Source organism: Anabas testudineus, chromosome 15 (genome assembly GCF_900324465.2).
Source record: "Anabas testudineus chromosome 15, fAnaTes1.2, whole genome shotgun sequence".
NCBI lineage: Eukaryota > Metazoa > Chordata > Actinopteri > Anabantiformes > Anabantidae > Anabas > Anabas testudineus.
The window spans coordinates 12,249,001-12,274,274 of record NC_046624.1 but is presented as its reverse complement, the minus strand read 5'-3'; the positions used below and the strand labels follow the sequence as shown (position 1 = coordinate 12,274,274).

The following is a 25,274-nucleotide window of genomic DNA, read 5'->3' as shown; positions in this document are numbered from 1 at the left end:
AGAAGGTTGCACTGTATAAAAGGTTTATTCAGGTGTGTTAGAAATCTAGGTGACAGTTGACATTAAGAAGAAATAACTCCTAGCTCACTTACACTCCCTCCATCCCAACCAAGCTGATTCTCTTACTCACACTTTCAAGAAAGCAGTAACACTGTCCTTTGGAGAAGTATATGTATACTCACTACCTAAGACTGACTGTGCAGTCAAATGTTCTCTCATCACAGGAAACAAAAAAAACCGAACGTCTTTTAAAATGGTGATTTTTTCCAGAACCAGAATAGAACAGTAACCCTCAAATGATGGTTACGATACAGTTCTGAGGGTGTCTGGAGGGTTGAACACACGAGAAATAAAATCAATGGTTTCTTTGTGTGGTTATGTGACAGAGGAAATGGGTGGAATTACACTAGGCCATGCAATTATCTTAATCATAGATATAAAACAGACACAGCGAGAGAAAGAGCGAGCAAGATAGAAAAGACAGGAAAATGATTATTGTTGAAGTTGCATTTCCTTCTCAGTTTATCAGTGATGTTGTCACTTTATTCCTGAAATATGGCACCAGTTGACGTGACGTGGCCAGTTTGCGTTTGCATATTTATGACATAAAACTAGGCTGACAAATACATTTTTAAATGAGACCAGTTTTCATCAAGTGAGAAGGAGACTGCTTGTCCGCAGGCCATGTCGGTAATTGATTGATGCTGACTGATTGATTGATTGAGTTCAAACCGACAGGGAGGTGGCATTTGAAGAAAATTTGTGCCGCAAGCGCCCATCATTCAAGCACCGTTAAGACACTACGCATTAGGTCAGTCACTATAGACACACACACATGCATTTGCCTTGAGTCATGCGTACATACATAAAGCATTTTCCATCACTCTGAGGAGACCAAATGTAGTTCTCTGCCGTTATCTTGAGTAAATACTTTCTCTCTGAGGGACAAAGCCCCTTGTTTGGCCATCAAAAACATTCACCCTGAGTCATCCCATTTCCAGGAACAAAGATATTTGTTCTTCAAATGTTCCTCTAACCTCAATCTTTTTTTTTATTCCCACCTCATTTCTGTTTCCAGATAAGTCTAAGGATATTCTGTACAGACGTGGACGAAATTATTGGCACCCACAAAGGTCACTGAAATAACTTAAATCTGACAAAAGTAATAATAAATTAAAATGTACTAAAAATTAACTGGTGGAAAATTACACAACAAACTAATGAAACTGGCCTGGACAAAATTGATGCCACCCTCAAATTCACAAACCTTTGTGAAATTATCTTTTGCAGGTTACAGTTTGCTGGTTTTCTCTTCTCATTAATTGAAGTTTTTTGGAATCAAGAAGTCATTTGATTGTTCTGATCAGAATCTACTAGACTACACTTGTTGTACAGAATCACAAGCAAGGAGGCCAGACATTAACCCATGTGATGATAAAAGCAGTAAAATATAGGACTCCTCAGTCCACGATGTCACTCTCAGATACTAACCAGACCTGAAGGTGTTGATTTCTCAGCAAATAGACAGGGGTAACTTACTGTGATTTGTGGATTTGCATACATACATACACATTTTATAACTAAATATATTATTCAAGCAATTGACTTTTTGCATACTTTTTTGTTTTGAAGATCAAAGTTTAAATTGTTAACCTGTGATTTTTGTTCATTTACTTAAACTCCATAACCCCACTTTGTCTGTAACACTCCAACTTGTGGTCAGTGTCTTGTGACTTGTGACAAATGGAATCTGGCATAGGTCAGAAAGACGCACATGTGTAAAGGGTCACAAAATTCACACTGTAAGTCCAGACAAAAAAGCTAACCTCGAAGTCCAGGTAAGAGCCCCATAGCAAAACTTTGGTGAGTCATAGATCCAGGCAGGGGTATGAAAGCATTTTCTAGAAGTTCAGCTAAAGACGTTTGAAAACACCAGGACTGTTCCTAGAGTTAGCCATGCAGCAAAACTGATTCCTGGGCAAGAAAGTCAGTGATGTGACCAAGAACCCTTTGCAGAGATGGAAGGCCAGAAGGGTGAAACCATGAAGATCAAGGTCCTGTGAAGTTTAATGCTCATTTCAACTCAAATCGAATTCTTTTTAAATAATCAAATCATCTTGTCTTTATATCCAATGTAATTAAACCATGACAACTTATGGTTTAAAGATGGACCTGAAGATAACTACAGTTCACAGATGCTTCCCATCCAGTCGGAGTATGAGGGCATCTGCCAGGAAAACAATGGCATAAACTGCAAAATTCAAATGTGAGAAGCTTGTAGAGAAAAAAACTGCCAAGGAGGCAAAATGTTGATTAAAAGGCTGATTATCTTTTCCAATTTCAGTTTTTGGTTTTTCATACATTTGCAAAAACGTAAAACGTTTTCACTTTGTTATTAAAAGCAAAAAGGCAATTTCCCCTATTTCAAATTAAATATAGAGCAAAAATAAAACATGCTGACTGCAAAGGACCATGAATACTTTCTAAAACCACTGTACAACTGCATTTGGCAATCACCTGAAAAGATGCACAGCGTTTCACCTCTTTGGGACAATTGTTAGAAATTACTATTGCATTCAGCATCCAGTTCCTCTGTACATACTGTGTAATGACAGCGATTTCATAGCCAACATGGCCTCATATTGAGAGAGATGACATTTTATTTTTCTTAATTGATATTATTTACAAAAAATTACTTTAGGAATCCTCTCTTGTCAGATTGTCCCTGCATTGACAGACCACTCAAATATGCCCCCGGTATGTTTTTGCTGAGTGACATTTTGTGGTACACGTCTACATTTCAATCAGGTTTGTATTGATCTGGGCTGAGAGGGGGATAAGAGATTGACCGTAATATGTGACAGCCCTATTTCCTAAACATTTAAGCCTGACATTCTGAGAAACTAATACAAATTAGCTGTTTGTAGCACCTATAATCAAATCAATGCATGCACCTGCCATGTAAGACACTTCCTGATGGCAGAGAAATGAATTGGAGATTCAGAAGAACATTAAATAAATCAGCGAGTCTTCCATAAAACGTCTCTGGGTTTGATCCATCGTTGTAAATGGGAAACATTTGATTGGGATATTACATTCACCACTGTATCTGGGTGGATGCTGTGATGCATAAAGAAGGGATAATGATCAATTTAAATCTAGTCAAAAAGAAATTCAAATCATCTTTTGGAAAGAGTCTTAGTCTTAGAGTCTGTGACAATACCACAGACCATGTTTAATCATAGCGGTTATTTGAAAGGTGTGTATGTGTGGGTGTGTGACTTAGGGATGGTGCATACAAAATAATTTTATAACTGTAATGTAGGAAAACTTTAAATCAGAGCTTCCAAGGTCAAATTACACTAGCAAGTCTAACAGATCTTGCAGCAAAAACGGCTTGTGCAGCAGTCAAATTAAAAACTGCATAAATATTAACTTATACAAACAGTAACCTACATTAGTCATCTGTAGATTTTAGTAATGTTTGTTGATGAATGTTTAAGACATTTGAGAAAAAGAGAAAGAGGAAGCAAAACATGAGTCTTGAATAAAAAAAAAAGAAAAGACATGTAGCTTCATACATAATAAATTAGCACCTAAAAAAGACATTTCCATTTGCAGCTTTTTGACTTTTAATCATGCTGATAAAAAGCCCACATTGTAAAAGTTCAGTATGATTTGTCGATTATTATTATATTCTTAATATTTTTCAATCACTGTGTTAGAAAGAGTACGTTGCTACTAATGTATAATATTCCTGCAATACAAAAATACATAATAACTGGTATTGTGTCTACTAAAAATAGATAACATGACTAATAATGGTGGTAGATAATGGATTTCATAAATGTGCTCCTGTGCCATTGTTTCTCTTAAAGAATACATTCACCTGCTGCTTGAACAACCTTGACACTGCAAAAAAAAACCTCAGGATGATTCAAGGGTATAAGCCTGTAAGACTGTTCAGTATAAGTGTTTGTTCCACATGCACACAACACACAACTTGAGAGAACAATCATCTACTTTTTCATATAAAAGCCTGAGTGACTAAAAGCATGAACGGGGAGGAAAGAGGATTCAGTCTGTTATGCCTTAGTCACAGTAGAAGTCCGAGGTCTGAAAGAAAACAAAACAAGGTAAAAGTCAGCTACCAGCTACATAACCTGCTATGAAAAATGAAAAGTACGAAATGAGATGAGAGAGAAATGAATGTTCTTACAGAGGACACAAATACACTCACTGTTGTGGGGATTGTCACTGTGTCTTCTGTAAACTTGTATGTCTCCTTCACCATAGTGGCGGGGAAGTATCCAATGATGCCCATCTGGTCCACATACCGATCACTGTAAACCTGCCAGTGAAAAACAATCTATAAAATCTATAATCATCTATAAAAAAGTCACAAGCTCCACATTAGAAATGCTTCATGCTTTGAACCTTACTAAACTTGGCATAATTCAAACGCTTGCTTATTTCAGATGCAAGGAAACTGTCAATGCAGCCAAATGTCTTTTGGGATATTTTGTTCTTGTCAGCACGACCACAGAGTCTGTGTTTGTTTATCACAGCTACTGCACATCCTCCAAACCTAACTGACTGCAGGTGTGCAGTGCCACGCCGCCTGATAACATGTGACTAACGTGCACATACACTTCCAGACCAGAAGACTCCGGCGCCCTCCTCTGGTACGAGTTTAGAATATACATAAACCATCTGGCTCTTCTTGATGTTGATGAATCTGCAGTCAGGAGCTATAAAGTCATCCAAAGCTGTGGCCATGGAGAGGACATCTGAAAAAGTACATGAAACAAAAGGGGGAATTCAAATACATGTTATTATATATGATGAGAATACTATCATTGTGTTAAGTTAGCAAACACATGCATTTTATTGCTTGATTTTTTATTTTATGATACACTAGCAATGTTACACTCCTGCTTCATGATTTGACTTACATGAGCAATCTGTATCTCCACAAATCTTGCTGTCTGCTAGTTTATCCATGCGGACAAGTGCTGAGGTTTGGTGCAGCAATCCAGCGTAGAGCAGAATCACTAGTGGAAAAATCATGCTGATCAAAAGAGCACAATCAAGCAAGTTTAGATGTGAATATGGAGATTTGAAGAAACCTAATGCTTTAAAAATCCAAATACGCTTCTCTCAGCCAGGACGGACTAGGCTGAGCCCCTACGTCAGAGGTCGCCTGGCCAATCAGTACTGAGTTTCAGAAATGCCAAACTCTGGAACTATTCATTTCCCACAGGGGAGTTGGCCAAAGCTCTGTAAAGCAGCTGGTGTTGTAATGCACCATGTTTACTTTTAACAGACCAGTGCCTTTTGGGGCAGACTAAAATGTAATTTGCAATAACACAGTTTAAGGTAATTTGTGCAACTACAATACAGATCATCTTGAGAAAAGCTAATCTAAAATATATAACATATAACTGTTTTAAAAAATGAAAACTACAAAATAGCATATATAATATAGCATAAAAAGCAGACTTAAATAACCCTGTATATAGTAATAGGATATACAGTAGCTATTACTAGATTGTACCCAGTGTCAAATGATGCTAATGAACTATGAGCAACTTAACTTTAACTTCAACCAAACTTCACCGCACTTTTAGCTGTGGTCAAGAGAATTTTGTTATAAAACACATACCTTTTGTCGACATCTTATGGTATATTGTAATTCATAAAAAGTACAACAACCTTTCAAGTATGTTCAACCTTTAGGGGTGTAATACATGCTTAACAGAAAGTGAAACTGCAAAGAAAGAAAAAACTAAACAAAAACAAACAACCAAACATAAACGCATTTTATTAGTATAATAATAATAAAGAAAAAAAACTGAATAACAGCATGTTTGCATCATTTTGTCATGGCCTGTTTGATGGTGTGTATGTCATTCATTATTTAATGTAAATACACAGCTGAAGGGGAATTCCTTGTCAAGCTGTAGGTCAAATTCTAACACCATGACACCTTCTTGGATCTTGTTTCATCATGTTTTCTAAAGCTACAGCCTGTGAAGTGTTCGCAGACACATGCAGGTCTGCGCTGTAGCCGCGTCCCACCGCGTCTGATGCAAAGCGCTGCAAAGTGGTGTCGGCGTGCGCGCTGCACACACCGGGCAAGCGAAGCGGGCGGGGTTTCATCCCCACACATCGGCGTGTGCACGCGTGAAAACAAAGGGCGCCGCTCGCTTGCGCTGCCGCAGTCGTAGAAATCAGGCACACCCCTTGACATTGCGAGCTGTGACGTATGCACACAGTAAAGTCAAAGCGACAGCCTCGGACCGTGCTGTTATTGTTCGGTTTGAAGAGTTTGCGGGTGGCCACCGCTTTGTTTTTTTTATTTAGGAGCTGTAAGACACCACTAGCAGGATAATTACGCTCGAACAGAAACACCTGCATGCCTTTTTTTTTTTTTACAACTGCATCTTGTTTATCCTGGTAGTGTTAAGCTAACAAGTTAGGTGCCAAAGCAGCTGATGGATACGCGCGTATTGGAGTTATTTGGCTCAGGAAATGGACACTGCTCTGCATCTCAAAGTTCTGCGTCCAACGTCAAGCCGGGAAATGGCCATGGGGTATCCCTCAGAAAATCCTGTACAAAGAACAACAAGAAATCAAAGACACGATTCTCTCGCAACTTCAAACCAAGCAATAACACCCCGTATCTACCTCCAGAGGTAAGGCTAAAACTAATGCGCCGCTGTTATTATCAAGCTAATGTTATTTACCGCTGCTGCCAAAGTCTTCACACGGTGCTAACCTGACACTAAATGGCTTTTTATGTGCATATCAAGATGTGCAGCTCTTAAACACACGACGGTGTTTTGCATTTCCTGTCGTCAGGGTTAACCAGCTCCTCTGCTCGTCTTTGAATTTGCTGTGACACGTAGCTAGCTTTGTCGGAAACCTAACGGGAAATGAATGAGATGGTTATATTTGGCTGAACATTTGCCACTCACGGTCGTTTCACAGCACTAAAACAAGCGTGTGTTTCATTTTTACGCCCCATGTCTTAACATTAGCTAGTTAGTTATGTTTTGTTGCTAGCTAGCAGAAGCGGAACAGCTGTGTTTGTAAATATCTGGCAGGGGGCGGGTGGAGACTGGGTCGACCTACATCCAGAGTAGCGTTAGCTGATGTTACTATTACAGTCCCTGACATTTACTCAGCCAAGGTCTGTGTTACTGCCCAGAAACTAAAGACTGCTTGGATCATGTGTTTGTAAACGATGACTAGTTATCCAACTCCACAAAGCGTGATAATCATATATATATATATATCCAAAGATAAACATGTGTTAAGCCAAAGCCACCTTAAGTCAACCTAACATAACTTGAAGCCAGGAAGAAGTAGTTGAGGCTCAGTGTTAGATTACAGAAAGACTCAAATAGGTGATCAGTATCCCCACTACCATTACATTGGTGATGTTAGTGGGACAAGTCTCAACATATCCCATGGCTTCAGTTGTTGTCTCAGCTGATCCCCTGCATGTAACCAGCCCCACTGTCCAGCACTGACTGACCTTAACTGTGATTATACATTTGAGATATTTGTCCCACATAGGATTTTTCTTTTTTACACACCCACCTCATTTGTGTAATAACACATTAAGTAGCTGTGTAGTAAGGCCAGCTAAGCAGTTAGTTTGTATAGCCCTCAGTGGCTACCTATTCACTGTGGTACACTGGCCGCCTATTCAGACAGTTTGCCCTCCTTTGTGTCTTTCAACAATTCAATAGCCTGTTGTCTCACACCCCTAAAGTCTGACAGCTGTTGTTCATGTTCTGTCTGTTTTTATTATCTCTTTGTTTCCCTCCCTGTCTCCTAGGCTGAAGAGGGAAATATAGAGTACAAGGTAAGCAGCGTCATGCACAGTCTTTGTTGTTTTCAAGATATATTTTGGTGGAAAAAAGAGCTGGTTGCTTTATAAAGGCAAGCATGCAAAGTGAGGCCAGTTGTAGCACCTTTGCAATTATGATGACCAAAAATAATCACAGACATATTGTTTAACATTGAACAGCTCATAGGGAAGTGGCCTATAGATATAGAAGAACCATCATTACAATAAGCTGTCACAAATATACTCTGGATAATATGCCAGAATATAGGAAAGCAATTTCATATGGTTTTCCATTGACAACCAATACTATAGTGGATCAGCAGGAACATTTTTAGTATATGTAGTAGGGACAGCTTCCCCTGTCACGTCAGAAACACTTTACTTCTACCTCACTCCTTAGTAATCCTTTGAATGTTTGTTTAACTGCCTTAAAAATATTCAGTGACTGACTACACCCATTTAACGTCCCACAGTCAAGGTTTAAGTTCAACACAGATGTTTAAAATCTCTCCCTTGTCTAGCTGAAGTTGGTGAACCCCACGCAATACCGCTTTGAGCACCTGGCAACACAAATGAAATGGCGTCTGCAGGAGGGTCGGGGTGAAGCTGTCTATCAAATAGGTGTTGAGGATAATGGCATGCTGGTGGGATTATCAGAGGAAGATATGAGGGCCTCACTGAAGACGCTCCATAGGCTGGCAGAGAAGTAAGTACAGAAAGTATCTTTATTTTAGTTTTTATTTTAACACAACCTCTACTGTCTCAGTTTGGCAGTTAGTTATTTTAAGAGTTCTCCATCTCTTAATTGAAGCAATGATAAATAAAGAATCCATCAGTCCCTAATAGCATATTACCTAATAAATTCTTATTTTTGTTATAAGCAATTCATAAATTGCACTTTAACATTGTGTTATTTAATGACAGAGTTGGAGCTGACATCACTGTTCTCCGAGAGCAAGAGGTGGACTATGACCTGGATGTTCCTCGCAAGATCGCTGAAGTTCTCATTCGCAAGGTGCCAGATGACCAGCAGGTTAGTGAGGCTATTGTGAAGATGTCTTTTGTCTTTGATTTTTAAATCTTTTTATTTAATTTTTTTCTACTGTATGTTTCCTGCAGTTCTTAGACCTACGAGTAGCAGTACTGGGTAATGTAGACTCGGGAAAGTCCACTTTGTTGGGTGTTCTGACACAGGGTGAGCTGGACAATGGACGAGGAAGAGCGAGGCTCAACCTCTTCAGACATCTCCATGAGATCCAGACTGGACGCACTTCGAGCATCAGCTTTGAGATCCTTGGCTTCAACAGCAAAGGAGAGGTGAGAAAAGATTGAACAACAGAAAATATTTGAGGTGTGCACAAGTTTGATTAATTTTAAGTTGAAGTGCAGAGTACTCAAATCATATGGATAATAAAAAACAGGTTATATAAACCGCATTGAAAATATAGACTTCTAAGTAAAACCTCAGTGCAAAAAAAAAAACACAGCTTTCGCAGTTCGGCCTTCTTGGTTGTTTCTAATGCAGCATACGTCTGCATAGTGAAGAATTGCCTGAACAAGAAATCAGATTGTGAGACTTCATTAAAATGGAAAAGAGTACAAGTACATAGGATGCTGAAGACAAGTTGGAACACGCACAGCTACAGTAGCACACATCACTAACTGATATCTAGTCTGGGCCAGACTTTTAAAGTACTAACTCAGGATAATGTTGGGTCTGTTTGTCTGTTGTACTTTTTTTAAAATAATGTAGGACATGACACACGTATAATTTCTTCTTCTCTTAGGTTGTGAATTACAGCGAGTCTCGTACAGCAGAGGAGATTTGTGAGAGTGCCTCTAAAATGATCACATTCATTGATCTGGCGGGTCACCACAAGTACCTGAAGACCACCATCTTTGGTCTCACCAGCTACTGTCCAGATTTCGCTATGCTGGTCGTCAGCGCAAATACTGGCATTGGTTAGTGTCCATTCATTTTATTTTCCCCCAGATTTTGTAAGAAATTGAACATCATGGGTGCTTGACCATTCAGATCAGCCAAGTTGAATGTGAAGTGAAGTGAATGTGTCGCAGGGACGCAGGCTGGTAATACAGACTTGCTGATGTCAGATGTGTTACAGCTAGCCTGTGTTTATGTAATCCGCACTTCCATACCCAGCACTTTACAAACATTTGATATCTGTGCTTATGTAACTCACCACCTTTCCCAGCACAGCAGCTGACCCCCTCCTTCTCACCCCCCGCTGACTCTACTAGTTCCAAAATATCTCAAATACCATCCATTCATGTCAGAGTCCACTGACACACCCAAAGCAGCTCTGCGCTTTATCTCATGTGAACTTGGAAAACCTGACATTGGCAGCCACCTAAAGTTATGCCCCTAATACCTGCTGATGTTTCCTTTTGCATAAGAGTGAGACTCAACTGTTAGACTGATCTATGATATATTTTTAAGTGAAGCAGATCAGCTTTGATTGAGGTTTTAAGTGTTTGTTGTTTGTAAGATGACTAATTAGTTCTATTCAAAATATTTTCTGATAATAATGAGCCTCACTTAATATTTCAACATGTGTTATTGATTTTGTAATAGTGCATTATATGCCTTCATCATCTAAGACCTTTTATGAAAACAGTTGAGAATGAGTGCAGGATGTTTGTATGATACCAAGGTGCAGGAAGGACATACTTTGAAATATGAGCTGCTAAAACAGCTTGGAGGCTAGACAGTTCTTTTTCTTATTAAACTTGCTGGACATGTCAAACACCTTTGTGATTTTACTTGTAGGCTTTGGTATTTAGGGGAAATGAAAAACTTTGCTGTCAGAAGTGGGATTCGAACCCACGCCTCCAGGGGAGACTGCGACCTGAACGCAGCGCCTTAGACCGCTCGGCCATCCTGACACATTTATAGCTTTGACAACTCAGCTAGATGAATGGGAGGAAGGGGGAGGGGGGGGGGGGGGGGGGGGCTTTGACAGGCACTACAAGTGGGTCTAGATGAGAACCCACTGTTAAAAGTTTGTGATCTCCTGTAAAGAGTATGTTTTTATTGTATTTATTTCCATATTTGTTCTGTAGTTGTTGCTGTGCTTATGTGGCTGGATATTCTAAAATAGCACATGCTATAGGAGGAAATGGGGTCAAGAATGAGTACCGCCTCAGACAGGCAACAGATTGAAAAGGGACATAGTGTCTGCAACCCAAGACCTACAGCTTAAATTATGAAACGGAGTAATGGATCTGTGTAAGGCATAGGGTTAATCTTGGAATGTATCAATGACAAGCCAAAAACAAAATCACTGGCAACCTTGTTGTGTCATTCTGTGATGCTTGATGACTTGGAATTCCTTTGTCAGTAGCTTAGAAAGGAGAAGGGTCTTTTATTTTCATTATTTAATATCCAACTTCACTTTGGTTGCATTTAAAATGGCACACAATTAGAATAACAACCCACTGATCAGCTGATGATGGGTCAAGGTATTTTCAGTCAATGCGTACATGTAAATGTTTGTTGTGGGTCAGTAACCTTAAACTTCCTAATCACACAGACTAAAATCAGGTCTATGTCCAAATCAAGATATATTCTATTAAGAAATATGATCCACCATGGATGCCTCCAGGGCACTCCTGCCTCTGTGAGAAGTAACTTGTCGTATCAAAGTCTTGTTTGGCATTGTAACAGTATATAAGGTTCAGTGTTTTCTGCTTTGCTATCCTAACTGCTGCCCCTAATGACTTAACAATCATACGTCATAGGAAATTTTACCTAGTCTTATCAGCTTATACAAGCTGATAAGTCTCCTGACCCTCAGACCTACATTCAGCTCTAGATAAGCAATATCATCTAAGTCACAATAGATTAGAACATTTTAGTGACTTCTAAAATTTAGTTTCTCTTTTTGACTCAGGTGTATCACATGATATATATGAAGATATGAATGGTGTTGTTCTGTACTTGGACGATCATAGGTTAGATTCTACTTAAGGCAGTAGTGTGTGTATCTATATGGTGTTCTCTACTAGTGCCTGTTTAATGAACCTGTCTCACCCTTGTGCTTTTCCAGGGCTTGTTGCTGTGGATAAAAGCATAATGACTAGATAGATAGATAGATAGATAGATAGATAGATAGATAGATAGATAGATAGATACTTTATTGATCCCCAAGGGGAAATTTTCGTGTTGCAGCAGCCATTACACACAAAAACATTTGAACATTACAGTAACATGATCTACACAACAATACATGAAACACAGTACAAGAATAACACAGAGAATAGACAGTAATACCAACAAAACACACAGTAGGACTTGAATGTAAAGTGACTTAGTTACACACTGTTAAACCATCAGTGTGGACACTGACTCTCTGTCAGGGAGTCATTGTACAGGCTGATGGCTGTTGGCACAAATTACTTCCTGTACCGTTCCTTGTCACAGCGGAGCTGGAGAAGTCTCTGGCTAAAACTGCTCCGCTGTTTGATAAGCAGGCTGTGGAGAGGATGTGAGCTGTTCTCCATGATGCTCAGCAGTTTGTGCAGCATCCTCCCCTCCACAACCTGCTCTAAAGGTTCCAGAGGAGCCCCTAGCACAGAGCCAGCTTTCCTGATCAGCTTATTCATGATCTTACTAACTCCGATTCACTACATGAATTAAACATTATGTTCTTGCATCTAAAAGCTTCTCTGCTTTGGTAAGACGGACAACAGGCATAATTTATTACCAACCTTCTCTCATTGTCTTTCTTTTCCAGCTGGTACAACACGGGAGCATCTTGGGCTCGCAATGGCACTGAAGGTGCCAATTTTCATAGTCATCAGTAAAATAGACCTTTGTACGCGGGGCACTGTAGAACGTACAGTGCGGCAGCTGGAGCGTGTGTTGAAGCAGCCAGGCTGCAACAAGGTGCCTATGGTTGTAGGCAGTACGGACGATGCAGTCACAGCAGCACAACAGTTTGCCCAGTCGCCCAAGTAAGAAACACATGTACATTATTAAATGTGTGCTAGTGTAACTTATAGTGTTTAAGAGTTACAGGTGTGTTTCCTCTGTCACTGAGGGTTAAAATTGTGCTTGTGATTGTTCTTTCAGCATCACTCCCATCTTCACCGTGTCCAGCGTGTCTGGAGAGAGTCTAGACCTGCTCAAGGTTTTCTTCAACATCATCCCTCCTCTCAGCAACAGCAAGGAGCAGGAGGAGCTTATGCAGCAGCTAACTGAGTTTCAGGTACGTCTGAGATGAATTTTAGGAGTGTTCTCACCTACTCTTTACTTCAGTTGAATCCTGTGATTATTGTCAACAGCTATGGAAACCACAATGTTTCTCAAATGCAGACCAAAACCACATGTGCTTACTTACTGTACTATTATATCTGGAAAAGGAAACTGAACAGAGGCCAAAATGGCTCATGTTTAACCAACAACTGGTTGGCTGACTGGGATCAGAGCAAATTCACTATAGGTTTGAAAATGCCATACAGTATGTGATGTGATTGACAGCAGTCTTTAACATTGCAGGTGGATGAAATCTACACAGTGCCAGAGGTGGGGACTGTGGTGGGAGGTACCCTTTACAGGTAAGCGTTTTGAAATGCTTTCTTGATCTGTTTATGTATTATTATATATTTTTGTCTTGTCCTTCCTGAGCTCTTTTTCACCCACTATTCTCTTTGATCGGACAGTGGTATTTGTCGTGAGGGAGATCAGCTGGTAGTAGGGCCCACAGATTCGGGCCAGTTCCACAAGCTGACCGTTGGGAGCATTCAGAGGAACCGCTCCGGTTGCCGAGTACTCAGGGCTGGCCAGGCTGCCACACTTGCCTTGGGCGACTTTGACCGCTCACTACTTCGTAAGGTCGGAAACTAAAACTAAGCTTTAAAACTAAACTTCTTTATGCTGTTTTCCAGTTACAGTATTTAGAGAGAGGATGTCATATTTGTGTTTTCATGAAAACAAATGTCTGATTTGGTACTTTCTTGCTCAGCGTGGCATATGGAAAAAATAGTAGGTGGGAGAAGTTGGCAATTTAATATCAATGTTTTTGCGCTTGCAGGGAATGGTGATGGTGAGTCCAGAGATGGATCCTACCATTTGCTGGATGTTTGAAGCTGAGATTGTGCTGCTCTTCCATGCCAAGACTTTCCACAAAGGCTTCCAGGTTACTGTGCACATTGGGAACGTGAGACAGACCGCCACTGTGGAAGCTGTGTATGGCAAGGTTAGTTCATCCACTCAGCGAAAACGGTTCCACTTTAAATGTTGTCCTCTAATTCTGAAATCTTTGTTTGCTGAATGCCAGTGGTATTATCCTAATAATGACTCTCTTTGGTTCCACAGGAGGAGCTGAGAACAGGGGAGAAAGCAGTAGTTCTCTTTAAGTTCATCAAGCACCCAGAGTACCTTAAGGTGGGTGCTAAGGTGCTCTTCAGAGAGGGTGTGACCAAAGGTATTGGCCACGTCACCAAGTTGCAGCCAATTGCCCAGTACTTACCATCCCAAAGCGAAGATGAGGAAGCCTAAATTCATTTCACACAACCACAACAGATAACACCGTCCCACTCAAAAAGGTGCTTTATAAACACCTCCTGCTTCCTCTAAAGGACCCTCTGCCCTGCTCCCGATACAGTAAATCACTCACACAATACGGTGTTGTTTTATCGCCCTTTTCCAAAGCCTTTTCAAAGCCTTCCTAATTTGCCCTCTTTAGCCTTTCAAGTAATTGCTGATATTTTAATGTGTTTCTGGTGTTGAGGTTTAACAAGTGTTGTTTCTCTTAGCACTGAAAAGAACATACAGTACACATCATCACATTCACAGAAATATCAACCAAAGTGACATTGAGTGTCAAGACACACAGAACACATAGTTGCACTGCACAGATCAATAATTGGCAACTTGGAAACATGCTTTTTTACACCTGTGTTGAAGTGCTGCTCACACAGTTCACGCCTAAACACACTCCTGACACACACTTTGACCAAGATGCGCACACGCTTAGCAAGAATGCCAGTGGTGATATACCTTTATGTGTGAAATGCTCGGATGTTTAGGTGCAGCCTGGATCATCAATGCCATTGTTGTAATTGCCCCACAGCAGCTTGTCCAAGTTACCAGCATAGTGCCTGACTATTGAGGAAAAGCCTCCGATCTCACTAACTTTGAATTCTCCTAGATCATAATGATGTTTTCGTACATGTTAGTGAATTATGTGAGATGCGTTTGTGGTTCTCAGACACAGCACGCCTGTTGTTTTTAAGCTAAATCATCTTGCTTCAGGCTGTATTGCTGACAAGGGCACTTTATGAACGTAAAGGTGAGGTATGCAAAGTTCGAACTTGAGCTAGTGTGTCCACGTTATAACAGTCACATTTGTCTGTGAGAATTATGTTGTTTTAAATTTTTTTTTTATTCACAAATAATGCCTCATGATAGTGCAATAAGATGTTAATGATCTTGCTGCCTATGTTTCAAGTGCTTTAGTTACTCAGGTCAGAGTAGAGATCTTATTAGTCAGCATTCCACTCTCACAGAACTACTCCAGTGGAGCTTTCTGTTGCAGACTTGAGGAGAAAAAGACTGGGGTGTTACTCCCAAAGAGATGTGTTTAATTATGCATTATATAGTATGTGAAGCTGTCTACTGACGCAGCTTTGTTTGAAAGCAATTATGTTTGAGGTACTTGATGTTGTCTCTTCACAGAAGTTACTGATGTCACTGACTTTGAAGGGGTTTTATACAGTGCCTAATGAAACTACTGTTGAGTTCATTACACCCCAGAGTTTTACAACTTACAACAAAAAAGTTGGTGCTACTACTAGAAACAATTTTAATGACTTTGAAAATGAATGTTAATACTACTCTGTTCAAGGCTGCTGTTGGCCTTTACCATGTCTGGTTATTGCATGTTTGATGTGATTTCTACATAAATTGTTGTCCCACTGTCCCTCTATCAATGATAGAAAGGACAACTGAAATGTGTGCCCTGTTTTGTTGCACCCACGTTGTAGTTATGCACAGTTTGTGTGCACGCACAGAGGAAAACGTAGGCGCATTTCAACCAAAATATTTTTTAGACTAGTTAGTTTTAACGCATCTGAGAAGTATTTTATAGATTTCTAGTGGTTCCAGATTTTACAGTTCATTCACTTTTTCACTGTTGCCCTTTTCTTAATGACACATCTTTTTTGCAGTCACATTTAACACCTGTTTTCCTTTGAATTGAAAGAGTTTTGATCATTATTTGGGTGAAATGCAATATTTATGTACAGATCCAATATGTGTATCATGATGTACATGAATAAACTTTTATTGTCTCTTTAGCTGGTGTTTTGCCGGTATTTTGTTTTATATTATCTTCCACCGCACCCAGGTTTTTGTTTACTTGCTCACGTCACAGACATGACTCACCATAGAAAACTGTAATAAAAGGTTTTGGCGTGGCTCCTCCTGTTCCCCAGCTGATGCAAGACAATGCATTACTAAGTCACTCATTCCAATGTCTCATTACCTCGGCACTACAGAAAAACAGGTTTGTCACTGTAGAAAAATGTAAACAAATCAGCATACCACAGCTCTTGATTGTTGCCATGGTCAACCTATGGCTCCACATATTGTGTGTCATTAAATTATGCTGAATTTGCTAGATGTTTTAAAGTCAAAATAGGGAATAATCTTATGTCATCAAATCAAGAAGAATGTGATTCTCTGGTGAGAGTGTTTGGTTGGTTTGTTCTGAGCTATAACAATTATGTAGAAACATTTTTCTACATTAGATTATGTAGAAACATGGTGCAATAAAAGATATAAAAGGCTTGTTTAAAGTTAAAGAAAACACAACAGTTGGTATTTGCAGCTGATTTCACACTATTAATACTTACTATTTATAAATAAGATTTTCCAATTTAATTTTATACACTGCACCTTTAAGCCAAAGCTCAGGCCTTATCACAAGTAGAACGGGTGGTCTGTGCTGGCTGATTAGCTATGTTGTTGCCTGACTACTATTAACACAAAAAAATATATAACTTCAGTTGTTCTTGAATAACCACACCAATACTATCTGTATTTAACAGCATTCCTAATATACTGTATATTCCTTTTTCTTGCAAAAGGCAAATGTACTTTCTGTTCTGCTTTACAACTCAATACCGGCATCTGTTGGCACATCAGAATATTACAACATAATGTACACTACCAAGTACAAAAATATTTTTAATATATTATTTTTATTATATTGTAAATAACCACTTAATGAAATGTATTTTATCTAATAAAAAAATGTGTTTTCTTTAATTTGTTCACATTATTATAAAGCTAGATAACTTAAATCAGCAATTTAAAATCAGTCCTGGAAGGAGTTTCTATTATTTGAGCAAATACAAGAGAAGAAATATGTATTTTATGTAATTTAAAATTCAGTTCTATGGCAGATCTTCAGTTTTTCTTGAAGAAGGAATCAAGGGTGCCCATACTTCCACCTTGAGAGCGCTGCCTTTTTGGTTGGGGTCCTGAATTGCCTCGGTTCTTTGTCTTGCCCTGGGAGGACTGGCCTGTGCCTGCTGCTCCCACTCTGAGAGAAGATGCAGAGGAAGACGATGAGGTGGTGGAGGAAGGCGTAGAGATGGCTGCTGAACCAGCGGATGAAGAGAGGGAATTCTGGAGATCCAGGGCAAAGTGATAGTCATTGTGTTCAGGCATTTCCCACACCAAAACCTCTAGGCCACAACGTTCACAGTTTAACAGGTCTTCTCTGGCCACACTGGAAGGACAGTGCTTTACTTCTGAATCCACATCCAGTGCATCCGTTAATTCTACACAGGGAGGTTGATGAGATGTTAAATCAGAACTGGGATTTGTCTGCTGGTCTGTCAACACGTCAGCAGTGGTTTGAGAGTCTTCTATATTCGCACACCCAGAGGTAGGTGCCGTTTCAGACTTGTTCAGTGTTGAGGCGCAAACCTGTAAGCTTCTCTCAAGACTCTTCTTGTGGAAGAAAGATGAAATGCCAAGATGGGGGCTGGAAGAACCATTTTTAGAGTGAGAAGAGGGTGTGAGTGAAGAAGCCGGGAAGTTGGTGGCGGTCTCCAGCAGACAATCAGTTGCAGAAGGTTTGTGAGAGGAGGAAGACATGGAGCCTTGGTCTTCATACACCTCCTCCTCCTCTTTTGTTACTTTCTGTTTTTGTTTCTCAGCTGCCTTTTGAAAGAAAGACTGAATACTGCCAGGCTGTTTGCATGTTGAGTCATTTTTGGGTTCAGATAGGGACTGAGTGGAAGACTGAGTAGTGGAGAACATGTTCTGGGTGGAAGTGACATCACTGGAAAGGAAACCAGCTATCCCCCCTGCTGATGGAGCATCGCTGAATTTGCTAGCTGAAAGATGTAGCAGGGTAAGGGGTGGAGTCCTGGGGACATTACACAAGAAAAAAAGAGGATAAATCACTTAACATCCCTTTATCCAATAACCAACAATATATATTAAACCAGTTGTATTCTTTTTACCATGTTGTCTGTTGGTTTCCTGCTGTGTTGAGACTCTTGATAATAGCAAAGCTATCGCTGGATATTTTGGTCGCTTCGTAGCGCACTAAAGCACAACAGCGGGAGAAGCTGCTTGGTCTCTTATCTCCCAGCTGTCGTACACCAACTGTCAGCAACTTAGCCACCCGACCATTCTGTAAAAGGGTAAGAAAGGACAGGCATTATGAATGTAAAAGCCATATTCACTAAATGTAACATCAATGTCAAATCACTGAGTGGAAATTCTCACCGCTTCTCTGTCTTTGGTGAGTCGCTCCTCCAGCTCAAGGGCCAGTTGATAAAGCCAATGTTGCACCTAGACAGCAGTTATAAACATAAAAACTATAAAAGACCTTCAACAAATGTTATTACACTTTCAGACATAGTCAATATTACAAACTAAAAGTGAAAGATAGATTGAGTAATACTTGTAATACTACAATTGGTTATTTGAACACAAGGTGCAGACACTGGTATTCCGTACCTGATCTTTTGTAGCCAGAGATGTCCTTCCAGGAAAGTTTTTACTGCAGCCAATGGATTTTGGGAGCTGTCTGGGTTTAACTGCTTCAAACTCAATCCCCCGACACAAGTCATAGAGCCACTGCCTGCAAAGCAGAGAGATTCATTATTCATTCATAGTGAATGCAGATATGCAATGTTTGTCCAGAAATACACTGAAGAAATGTTTTTAGTGTTATAGGCATGAGTCACTGCATAAACTGACAAGAGACAAGTAGGGTGTAAATCAACAAATAAAAATAAAGCACTATGATGACTATGTGAAGATTTTGCCAAATTAAATACAAAAATTAGGAAAGACCTTTGACCTGTAAAGAAGTATTTGTCTTGTGTTACCCTGTTTTTTCTCCAAAGTGCTGTCCTAGTTCGGCCTGAGAAAAGCGAGTCAGATCTCCCATCGTTTCTATTCCCAGGGTTTCTGAAATAGAGGTACCCAGCTTGCCGCCCAGGTTACGGCTGAAATAACCAACACAAGAGTACAGTGAACACTGTTGGAGGAGTGACAACAGAAGCCGACTATGTCAGAATGTGATTGAAACATATTTTAGTGAAGAATAAAACTTTAAACTCACATCTTGCAGATGGGTAGAGAGTTAAAAAGCTCTGTTGCAGAGTCCAAAGGAAGAACAGTTTGTCGGTTAGGTTTGTTCAGACCACAGGCTAGTTTAGACAGTACCTGGAAACAGTTAACTATATTATGACCATATAGCAAATAGAATTACTGCATAAGCATTATATTTACTGTATAGTAATCAAACAATAAGAGTTTATCCTACCTTATTGTGTGAAATCCCTGCTGAACAGCGAAAACCTGTGTGTTTCTCGATGGCTGCTCTCATTTCCTCAACGATGGTTGCACCCACAGTTAGCTGCAGTTCTGCCGAACCCTGCTCCCCCGACGGGGGGAAAGGCAAGGATGCCAGCCACTGTTGGAGACCTCTGGACCGCTGCTCCTCTGAGAACAAAAATCACAATGTGAGAGGAATACATCCTAACAAGTTTTGCAGTTTTGTTAGGTGTCACTTTTCGGTGATCACCAGTTTTATGTGTCCAGTGCTGAAAAAATTCATTAGTAAATGAGTGGTAGTCTTTTGGGCTCTAATTGTTCTAAAACACATATAACCTACACTCTGTACTGTCTCTGGTTTATAGTCTACCTTTATCCAAGACAGCGTCCTCAGCAGATGTTTCCTCTACAGATGATCTCTGTGGGTACCCCTGGATGTAGGTTGTCCTCAGCAGGTCAGCCTCTATCTGTTTGTCGGTCATGGTTTTCATCCGCTGCTGCACTGCAGCAGTCAGATCCATGTAGGCCTCATCAATGCTGGCTCTCTCAATCACAGCAAAGCGAGACATTACCTCAATCACCTCCACGCTTGCCTCCCTGTAACTAGGGGAGAGTGGAACTATTTACACCTACTTAATATTAATCCTGTCCTATCAAAAAGAAGTTTGGGGGGGGGGGGGGGGGGTGTATGGACTGTATAGTACATCACTAGCACTTACAATGTCAGGTCTGCTTTGCCATGAGACTCACGCACCCGTGCCACCTGGAGGTCCGGGCACAGTTTCTTTGCATCGGCCACCCACATGTTCCTGGTAACACCACGGGCTCTGGCCTCGTAACTCACAGCTATGATGCTAAAGGATGAACGTGTAACTGAGAAGCATGTTTCCAAGTCATACAAACACTTTATTCATTAAACATTTAATGGTCAGTTCAAGCTCTGAGAGTTTGCAGTTGTTAGCTGAAGGAGGGAAAGAAAAGAGATATGATAATCCAAGTTCCTCATTCTAGTCACTTCTACGTGCTACTTTGAGACATGTTCATGTAGTGGCTAAACCTGGATTCCTGAGTTTCATGTCAAACTCTTGCTCAGAGTGCTGAGCTTTCCTAAAATCCAGACTCTTGACAGTTAACAGATTAAAGCAGAGCCCCTCACCCGCCTCCTTTCCACGTCTTGTACTGAGCCACCACACAGGGAGTGTTTCTCAGAGCCGGATTCAGCCTCTGCTCCACCTGCACGTAGAAACAGTCCATATCCACCAGGGCCACCACTCGTTCCTTTCCGTACTCCATCACCGGAGAGGAGAGTCGTTAAACAAGAATAAAATATACAACTACTGGCTAATGTTGCTAATAACGCACAGTTGGAGCAAGCTTCAGCTCAATGTTTATTTAAGTTAAACAGGACTGAATGTCTCTGCTCGGTTCCTGTCGTTTCTGCATTCGCGCCGTCTGTGCGAATTTTAATAAAGACGTCATCAAAAGGCGACAAAGACGAACGCGAACGGTCCGCCATGTTGCTGAGGTCCAGCTGTTTTCTAAATGAGTCCACTCAGGTGATGTCTCGGTGCAAGAGAGCATTTAAAGTCAACTCAACTATCAGCTGTGGGTAGAAGGGCTGTAAAATAATTGACTTGAGACTTGTACATCTGAAACCAGTACATAACTTGTACTGTTTCATTTTGTTGCTATATTCAGAGGTCAGGCTTAGGCAAGAGGACGATAGAGGAGATACATGGATGTGTTAACAGAGGACATGAAGTTGGCTGGTGTGAGGGTAGAAGATGCCCATGATAGAGTTAGGTGGAAAAGGATGATTCGCTGTGGCGACCCCTGATGGGAAAAGCCGAAAGAGAAGAAAAAGACTTAGGTGTGCTGTGAATAGTGAGTACAAATTTGCCACTTTCAAACTAAATCTGAATAAGTGGTACATGACAGTGGCCTCAGTAATTAGTAAATGATCCCCGTCTCCTTCTGCCTTGCCTTGTTCTGGATGCTGCTACATCAGAGTTCAGCATAATGAAGCAGATCTGTCCTGTTCTTTATTGTAGTTGGAAACAATTTCACTCCAGCAGCCACAGCAACAACTGTCCACATTTGCCAGACTCATCAGTGCATATGTTTAAATTTGCTTAATAAGGTTGGGGAATCTTAAACTTTATTTTACTGAACTTACATTTTATTTATCTATTTAGTTTACTATAAACTATTTGTTTTTAATAATGTTTACTAAGTTTTTTTTTAACAAAGGTTGATTATTTAAGATTGAGAACCTCTTCAAAGAAGACATGTATAGATATAAATTAATTAAGAACGTATATTTTCAGCTTCATTTTTATTTAAATGTACAGTAAATTATACAGTATTGAACCTGAAATATAACAATATGAATCTTGATTCAATCCTTTATTTTAGCACAGTAAACTTCAAGCAAATGTTTATCTGCAGCCCATTCCAGGTTTATGTTGAAGTAGATATAATTATAACAGTATAATATCTAAGTCAATAAAACAGCTTTTGGTACAGCAGGACAAAGAGACCATTGTTAAAATGAGGAAGCAACCCAGTTGGTATCACCAACTGCAATACTAAAATTACTTATTCAGTTTCAACACTGATGCCAGTATGACTGCTTCATATGTCGTTTACCTGATACTTACTGGACTCATAGGTAAGTGCGCCAAGACTTTTTCAAAATAACTAAATATACCAAGGTTTATAATTAAAACAATGTCATTGGCACTGTTTATTAAAAAAAGAAAGTAAAGTAACGTGCGACAAATGTTTCATATAGCTATTCACTGAGGCATGTGTAACTCATATATTAAATGTACTCAGTTTATTTGAAGGCACCACTGTAAAATAAATGTCTACTGTTGTTTTGACAGGAATTTACAGTACAATTACTACTGTGAGCGACGTGTCAGTCAAGGCTGGAGGCTCCATCTCTATCCCATGTCTCTATGATCTGAGCTACAGGAACCATGTCAAATACCTGTGTAAAGGAGGATCTTTTATGCTCTGCAAAATAGTAGTTCAAACAAACCAACAAAAAAGTAGTTCACAAAGGTTTTCAATCGATGATGACGTAAATCAAACAACCTTCACTGTGACTATTAATGATCTGTCAGAGAGGGACAAGTATTACTGGTGTGCTATAGAAATTAAAAACTGGAAAGATGTTAGACAATACTTTAAGCTGTCTGTTACCACAGGTAAAAACACATTTCTGTAAATAGTTTTTTACAATTATATGTGTCAAATAATAATAACAAACAGTTTAAGCTTGTCATTTATTTTTTTAGGTGTGTCAAGTCTCTACGTGGACCAACAGGAAATGAGTGCATTTGAAGGGGGGAGTGTGACTGTCATGTGCCACCATAAATATCTAAAAGCGATACAGTGGTGCAGACTGGGAACTACCTGTGTGATGGATCCACGTCAATCGTTACTTTCAACACCAGTGACTATTAATGAAAGTGTCCCCAATATTTTCAGTGTGACTATGAGTGAAATGAGGATGGAGAACAGTGGCTGGTATTTGTGCAACAACAAAGACTTTCAGATGCCAGTGCATATAACTGTCCATGAATTACCCTCAATTAAGACAACTTCAATAAGCAGCACTACACCAAGTAAGTAACTAAACTGTTCATAGTTTTATAAAAAACGTCTTTATAAATCAGAATCAATAACAAATGGGACCAGTGGATACTGTAAACCCTAAAACAAACTAAGTGTGAGAGTTATGATAAAATAATTAATTTAATACAGCATAAAAGGTTCAAATTAACTTGACCCTTTAAATGTATATTCTTCACAGGCACTCACCAGCTCACAAGTACCGAGCCACATTCAGCCCAACCCACAAACTCTACCGTAATCGGGACAAGTGGAGAGAACCTGCAAGATGAACGCAAGAGGTGTGTACTCTGTACTTTCTCACACTTCAACAAATGTGTTCAGATCTGATGTCTGCCTCTCCTCTACCCATCTAAACATAATCAAAACGTATTAACCTATGTCGTACTGTATAACGTAGATCTAATCTGCATCAATTTTTATTTGTATTTTTGTCTAGTTCCACTAAAGTGATGGCTATCATCATGATCGTGGCCTCACAGCTGTTGCTTGTCCCTGCTGCCTTTTGTGGATGGAGGATGATTAGACGCTGTGAGGCTCACACAAACACTGCTAAAACAAATTCAGATTTAAAATATTAACACATTTAAAAGGTTGCCTGTGTGTTTTAGATAAGCGCAAGCCTGAGGGGCCTGTGGTCAATGAGGTAAGATATAACATGTATTTCCCATTATTTCTTTGGTTACAAATACATCTTCATCAGTGGCGTATTTTCTCTTTGCTTCATAAAAAATAACTTATATTACATTATATCCAAATTTCGCTTGATTATTCAATTTTTGAAGTAAATGTGAGTTGTTGACTACAAATGACTATATCTACATAAGCCTGGTACATAGTAATATGCTTAGATATTTCCTCAAGCACACATTAAGCAAACAACTCAATGGAAAATTACAAATAACTTTAGCATATTCTGATTCAAATGAGATTCATAATGAAAGCGTATCCATCATAGACTTCACAGGTCGGGAGTGCTTCGGACGGGCTTTACGCTACCATTGTTCATAATCAACATATAGCAGCCGAGAAGAAGGTAAGAAGATCTAACAGTGCCTGACAACACATTTGCTCATATTTTTCTCCAGTTTGCCCTCAGAACTGTGCCACTTTGATTGTGTATCTCATCCAGTAGGATCATATGCCCAAAGAGAGCATGACCATTGTAAGAAAGGATAAAACGTTTCATTTTGAACTGAGGCACTGGGGATTTTCAGTTAATATAATAACTCAGATGACAGTTCTGTTGTCATGATGAGTTCATAATTATTTAGCATCTCTCCTCTGTGCTTGGTCTAGATTGAACCAGCAGATGGAAGTGTGATCTACAGCACGCTAAACACTAAAACATGAATCAAAGTGCTAAGGAAGAATGGGATAAAGGATGTAAAACCTGGACGTTTGGCAGTACTGATTAAATCCTTCTCATGTGGACTCCATTTTGTTAGTTGTATCCTACATTCGGATAATTCAAGCAGTGTGTACTAAGGGCATGCAATTTAGAAAGTCCAAGGGAGATCTACACCATATCAAATAAATAAGATGAATATGTGTAATTCAAAAGAGAAGTAGGAGTGTTGAGTGGAGCTGTGTTGCACATTCATCCAGTCATCCTCACAGGCCAGTCACAAAAGGTCATTTTACATGTACTAATGAATTACTGGTTATGTAACACAATAATGGCATGAGTAAGAAATACATATTTTTGTAATAGCATGTCAGTCAATTCAATTTAATAAAACTTCAGTGGAACAGTAATTGTTAGCTATATATAGGCATGAAAATGCTGAATTTGTTCATGCTGCAGGAATTTACAGCACAACTGTTAGCGAGTGTCATTCATTCACTATCTCTGTCTGTATCACACACAAACAACTGTGAAATACTTTGTCTGAGGTGACAAAGTTAGGGGAAGTGGTTTGAAGTGGTTTTTTTTAATTTAGG

General features: G+C 39.7%; 4 protein-coding genes and 1 non-coding gene across 8 annotated transcripts; 2 read left to right on the top strand and 3 right to left on the bottom strand.

Annotated features, from left to right (window-relative positions):
* Window positions 1–3,608: 3,608 nt before the first annotated feature.
* Window positions 3,609–5,187, bottom strand: LOC113158232 (otoraplin). The gene is made up of 4 exons (XM_026353983.1): window positions 4,956–5,187; window positions 4,651–4,790; window positions 4,241–4,351; window positions 3,609–4,116 (listed from the first exon to the last, which is right to left on the bottom strand). The coding sequence occupies exons 1-4, from the start codon at window positions 5,068–5,070 to the stop codon at window positions 4,093–4,095; spliced, it is 390 nt and encodes a 129-aa protein (XP_026209768.1). The 5' UTR covers window positions 5,071–5,187; the 3' UTR covers window positions 3,609–4,092.
* Window positions 5,188–6,255: 1,068 nt separating this feature from the next.
* Window positions 6,256–16,180, top strand: gtpbp2a (GTP binding protein 2a). The gene is made up of 12 exons (XM_026356109.1): window positions 6,256–6,698; window positions 7,850–7,876; window positions 8,383–8,567; window positions 8,786–8,894; window positions 8,981–9,178; window positions 9,649–9,823; window positions 12,616–12,835; window positions 12,954–13,089; window positions 13,380–13,438; window positions 13,544–13,715; window positions 13,915–14,079; window positions 14,199–16,180. Exons 1-12 carry the CDS (start codon window positions 6,498–6,500, stop codon window positions 14,379–14,381), a joined length of 1,830 nt encoding a protein of 609 aa, XP_026211894.1. The 5' UTR covers window positions 6,256–6,497; the 3' UTR covers window positions 14,382–16,180.
* Window positions 10,683–10,765, bottom strand: trnal-cag. The gene has a single exon. It is a non-coding gene; the product is annotated as a tRNA-Leu (tRNA).
* Window positions 16,181–16,987: 807 nt separating the features above from the next.
* polh (polymerase (DNA directed), eta) lies at window positions 16,988–20,981 on the bottom strand. The gene is made up of 10 exons (XM_026356800.1): window positions 20,845–20,981; window positions 20,408–20,542; window positions 20,059–20,291; window positions 19,678–19,856; window positions 19,474–19,577; window positions 19,238–19,357; window positions 18,864–18,987; window positions 18,630–18,695; window positions 18,362–18,534; window positions 16,988–18,264 (listed from the first exon to the last, which is right to left on the bottom strand). The coding sequence occupies exons 1-10, from the start codon at window positions 20,979–20,981 to the stop codon at window positions 17,295–17,297; spliced, it is 2,241 nt and encodes a 746-aa protein (XP_026212585.1). The 3' UTR covers window positions 16,988–17,294.
* Window positions 20,982–21,197: 216 nt separating this feature from the next.
* On the top strand, window positions 21,198–24,720 carry LOC113159853 (CMRF35-like molecule 3). 4 transcript variants are annotated; one of them, XM_026356805.1, is made up of 9 exons: window positions 21,198–21,572; window positions 21,740–21,828; window positions 22,577–22,903; window positions 22,994–23,323; window positions 23,512–23,611; window positions 23,770–23,861; window positions 23,942–23,976; window positions 24,289–24,366; window positions 24,630–24,720. In XM_026356805.1, exons 3-9 carry the CDS (start codon window positions 22,705–22,707, stop codon window positions 24,681–24,683), a joined length of 888 nt encoding a protein of 295 aa, XP_026212590.1. In that variant the 5' UTR covers window positions 21,198–21,572; window positions 21,740–21,828; window positions 22,577–22,704; the 3' UTR covers window positions 24,684–24,720. The 4 variants fall into 4 exon arrangements, with proteins under 4 accessions (XP_026212590.1, XP_026212589.1, XP_026212591.1 ...); XM_026356804.1 differs by having other exon boundaries at window positions 21,198–21,828; XM_026356806.1 differs by lacking the exons at window positions 21,198–21,572; window positions 21,740–21,828 and adding an exon at window positions 21,860–22,359 and having other exon boundaries at window positions 22,577–22,687.
* Window positions 24,721–25,274: the final 554 nt, after the last annotated feature.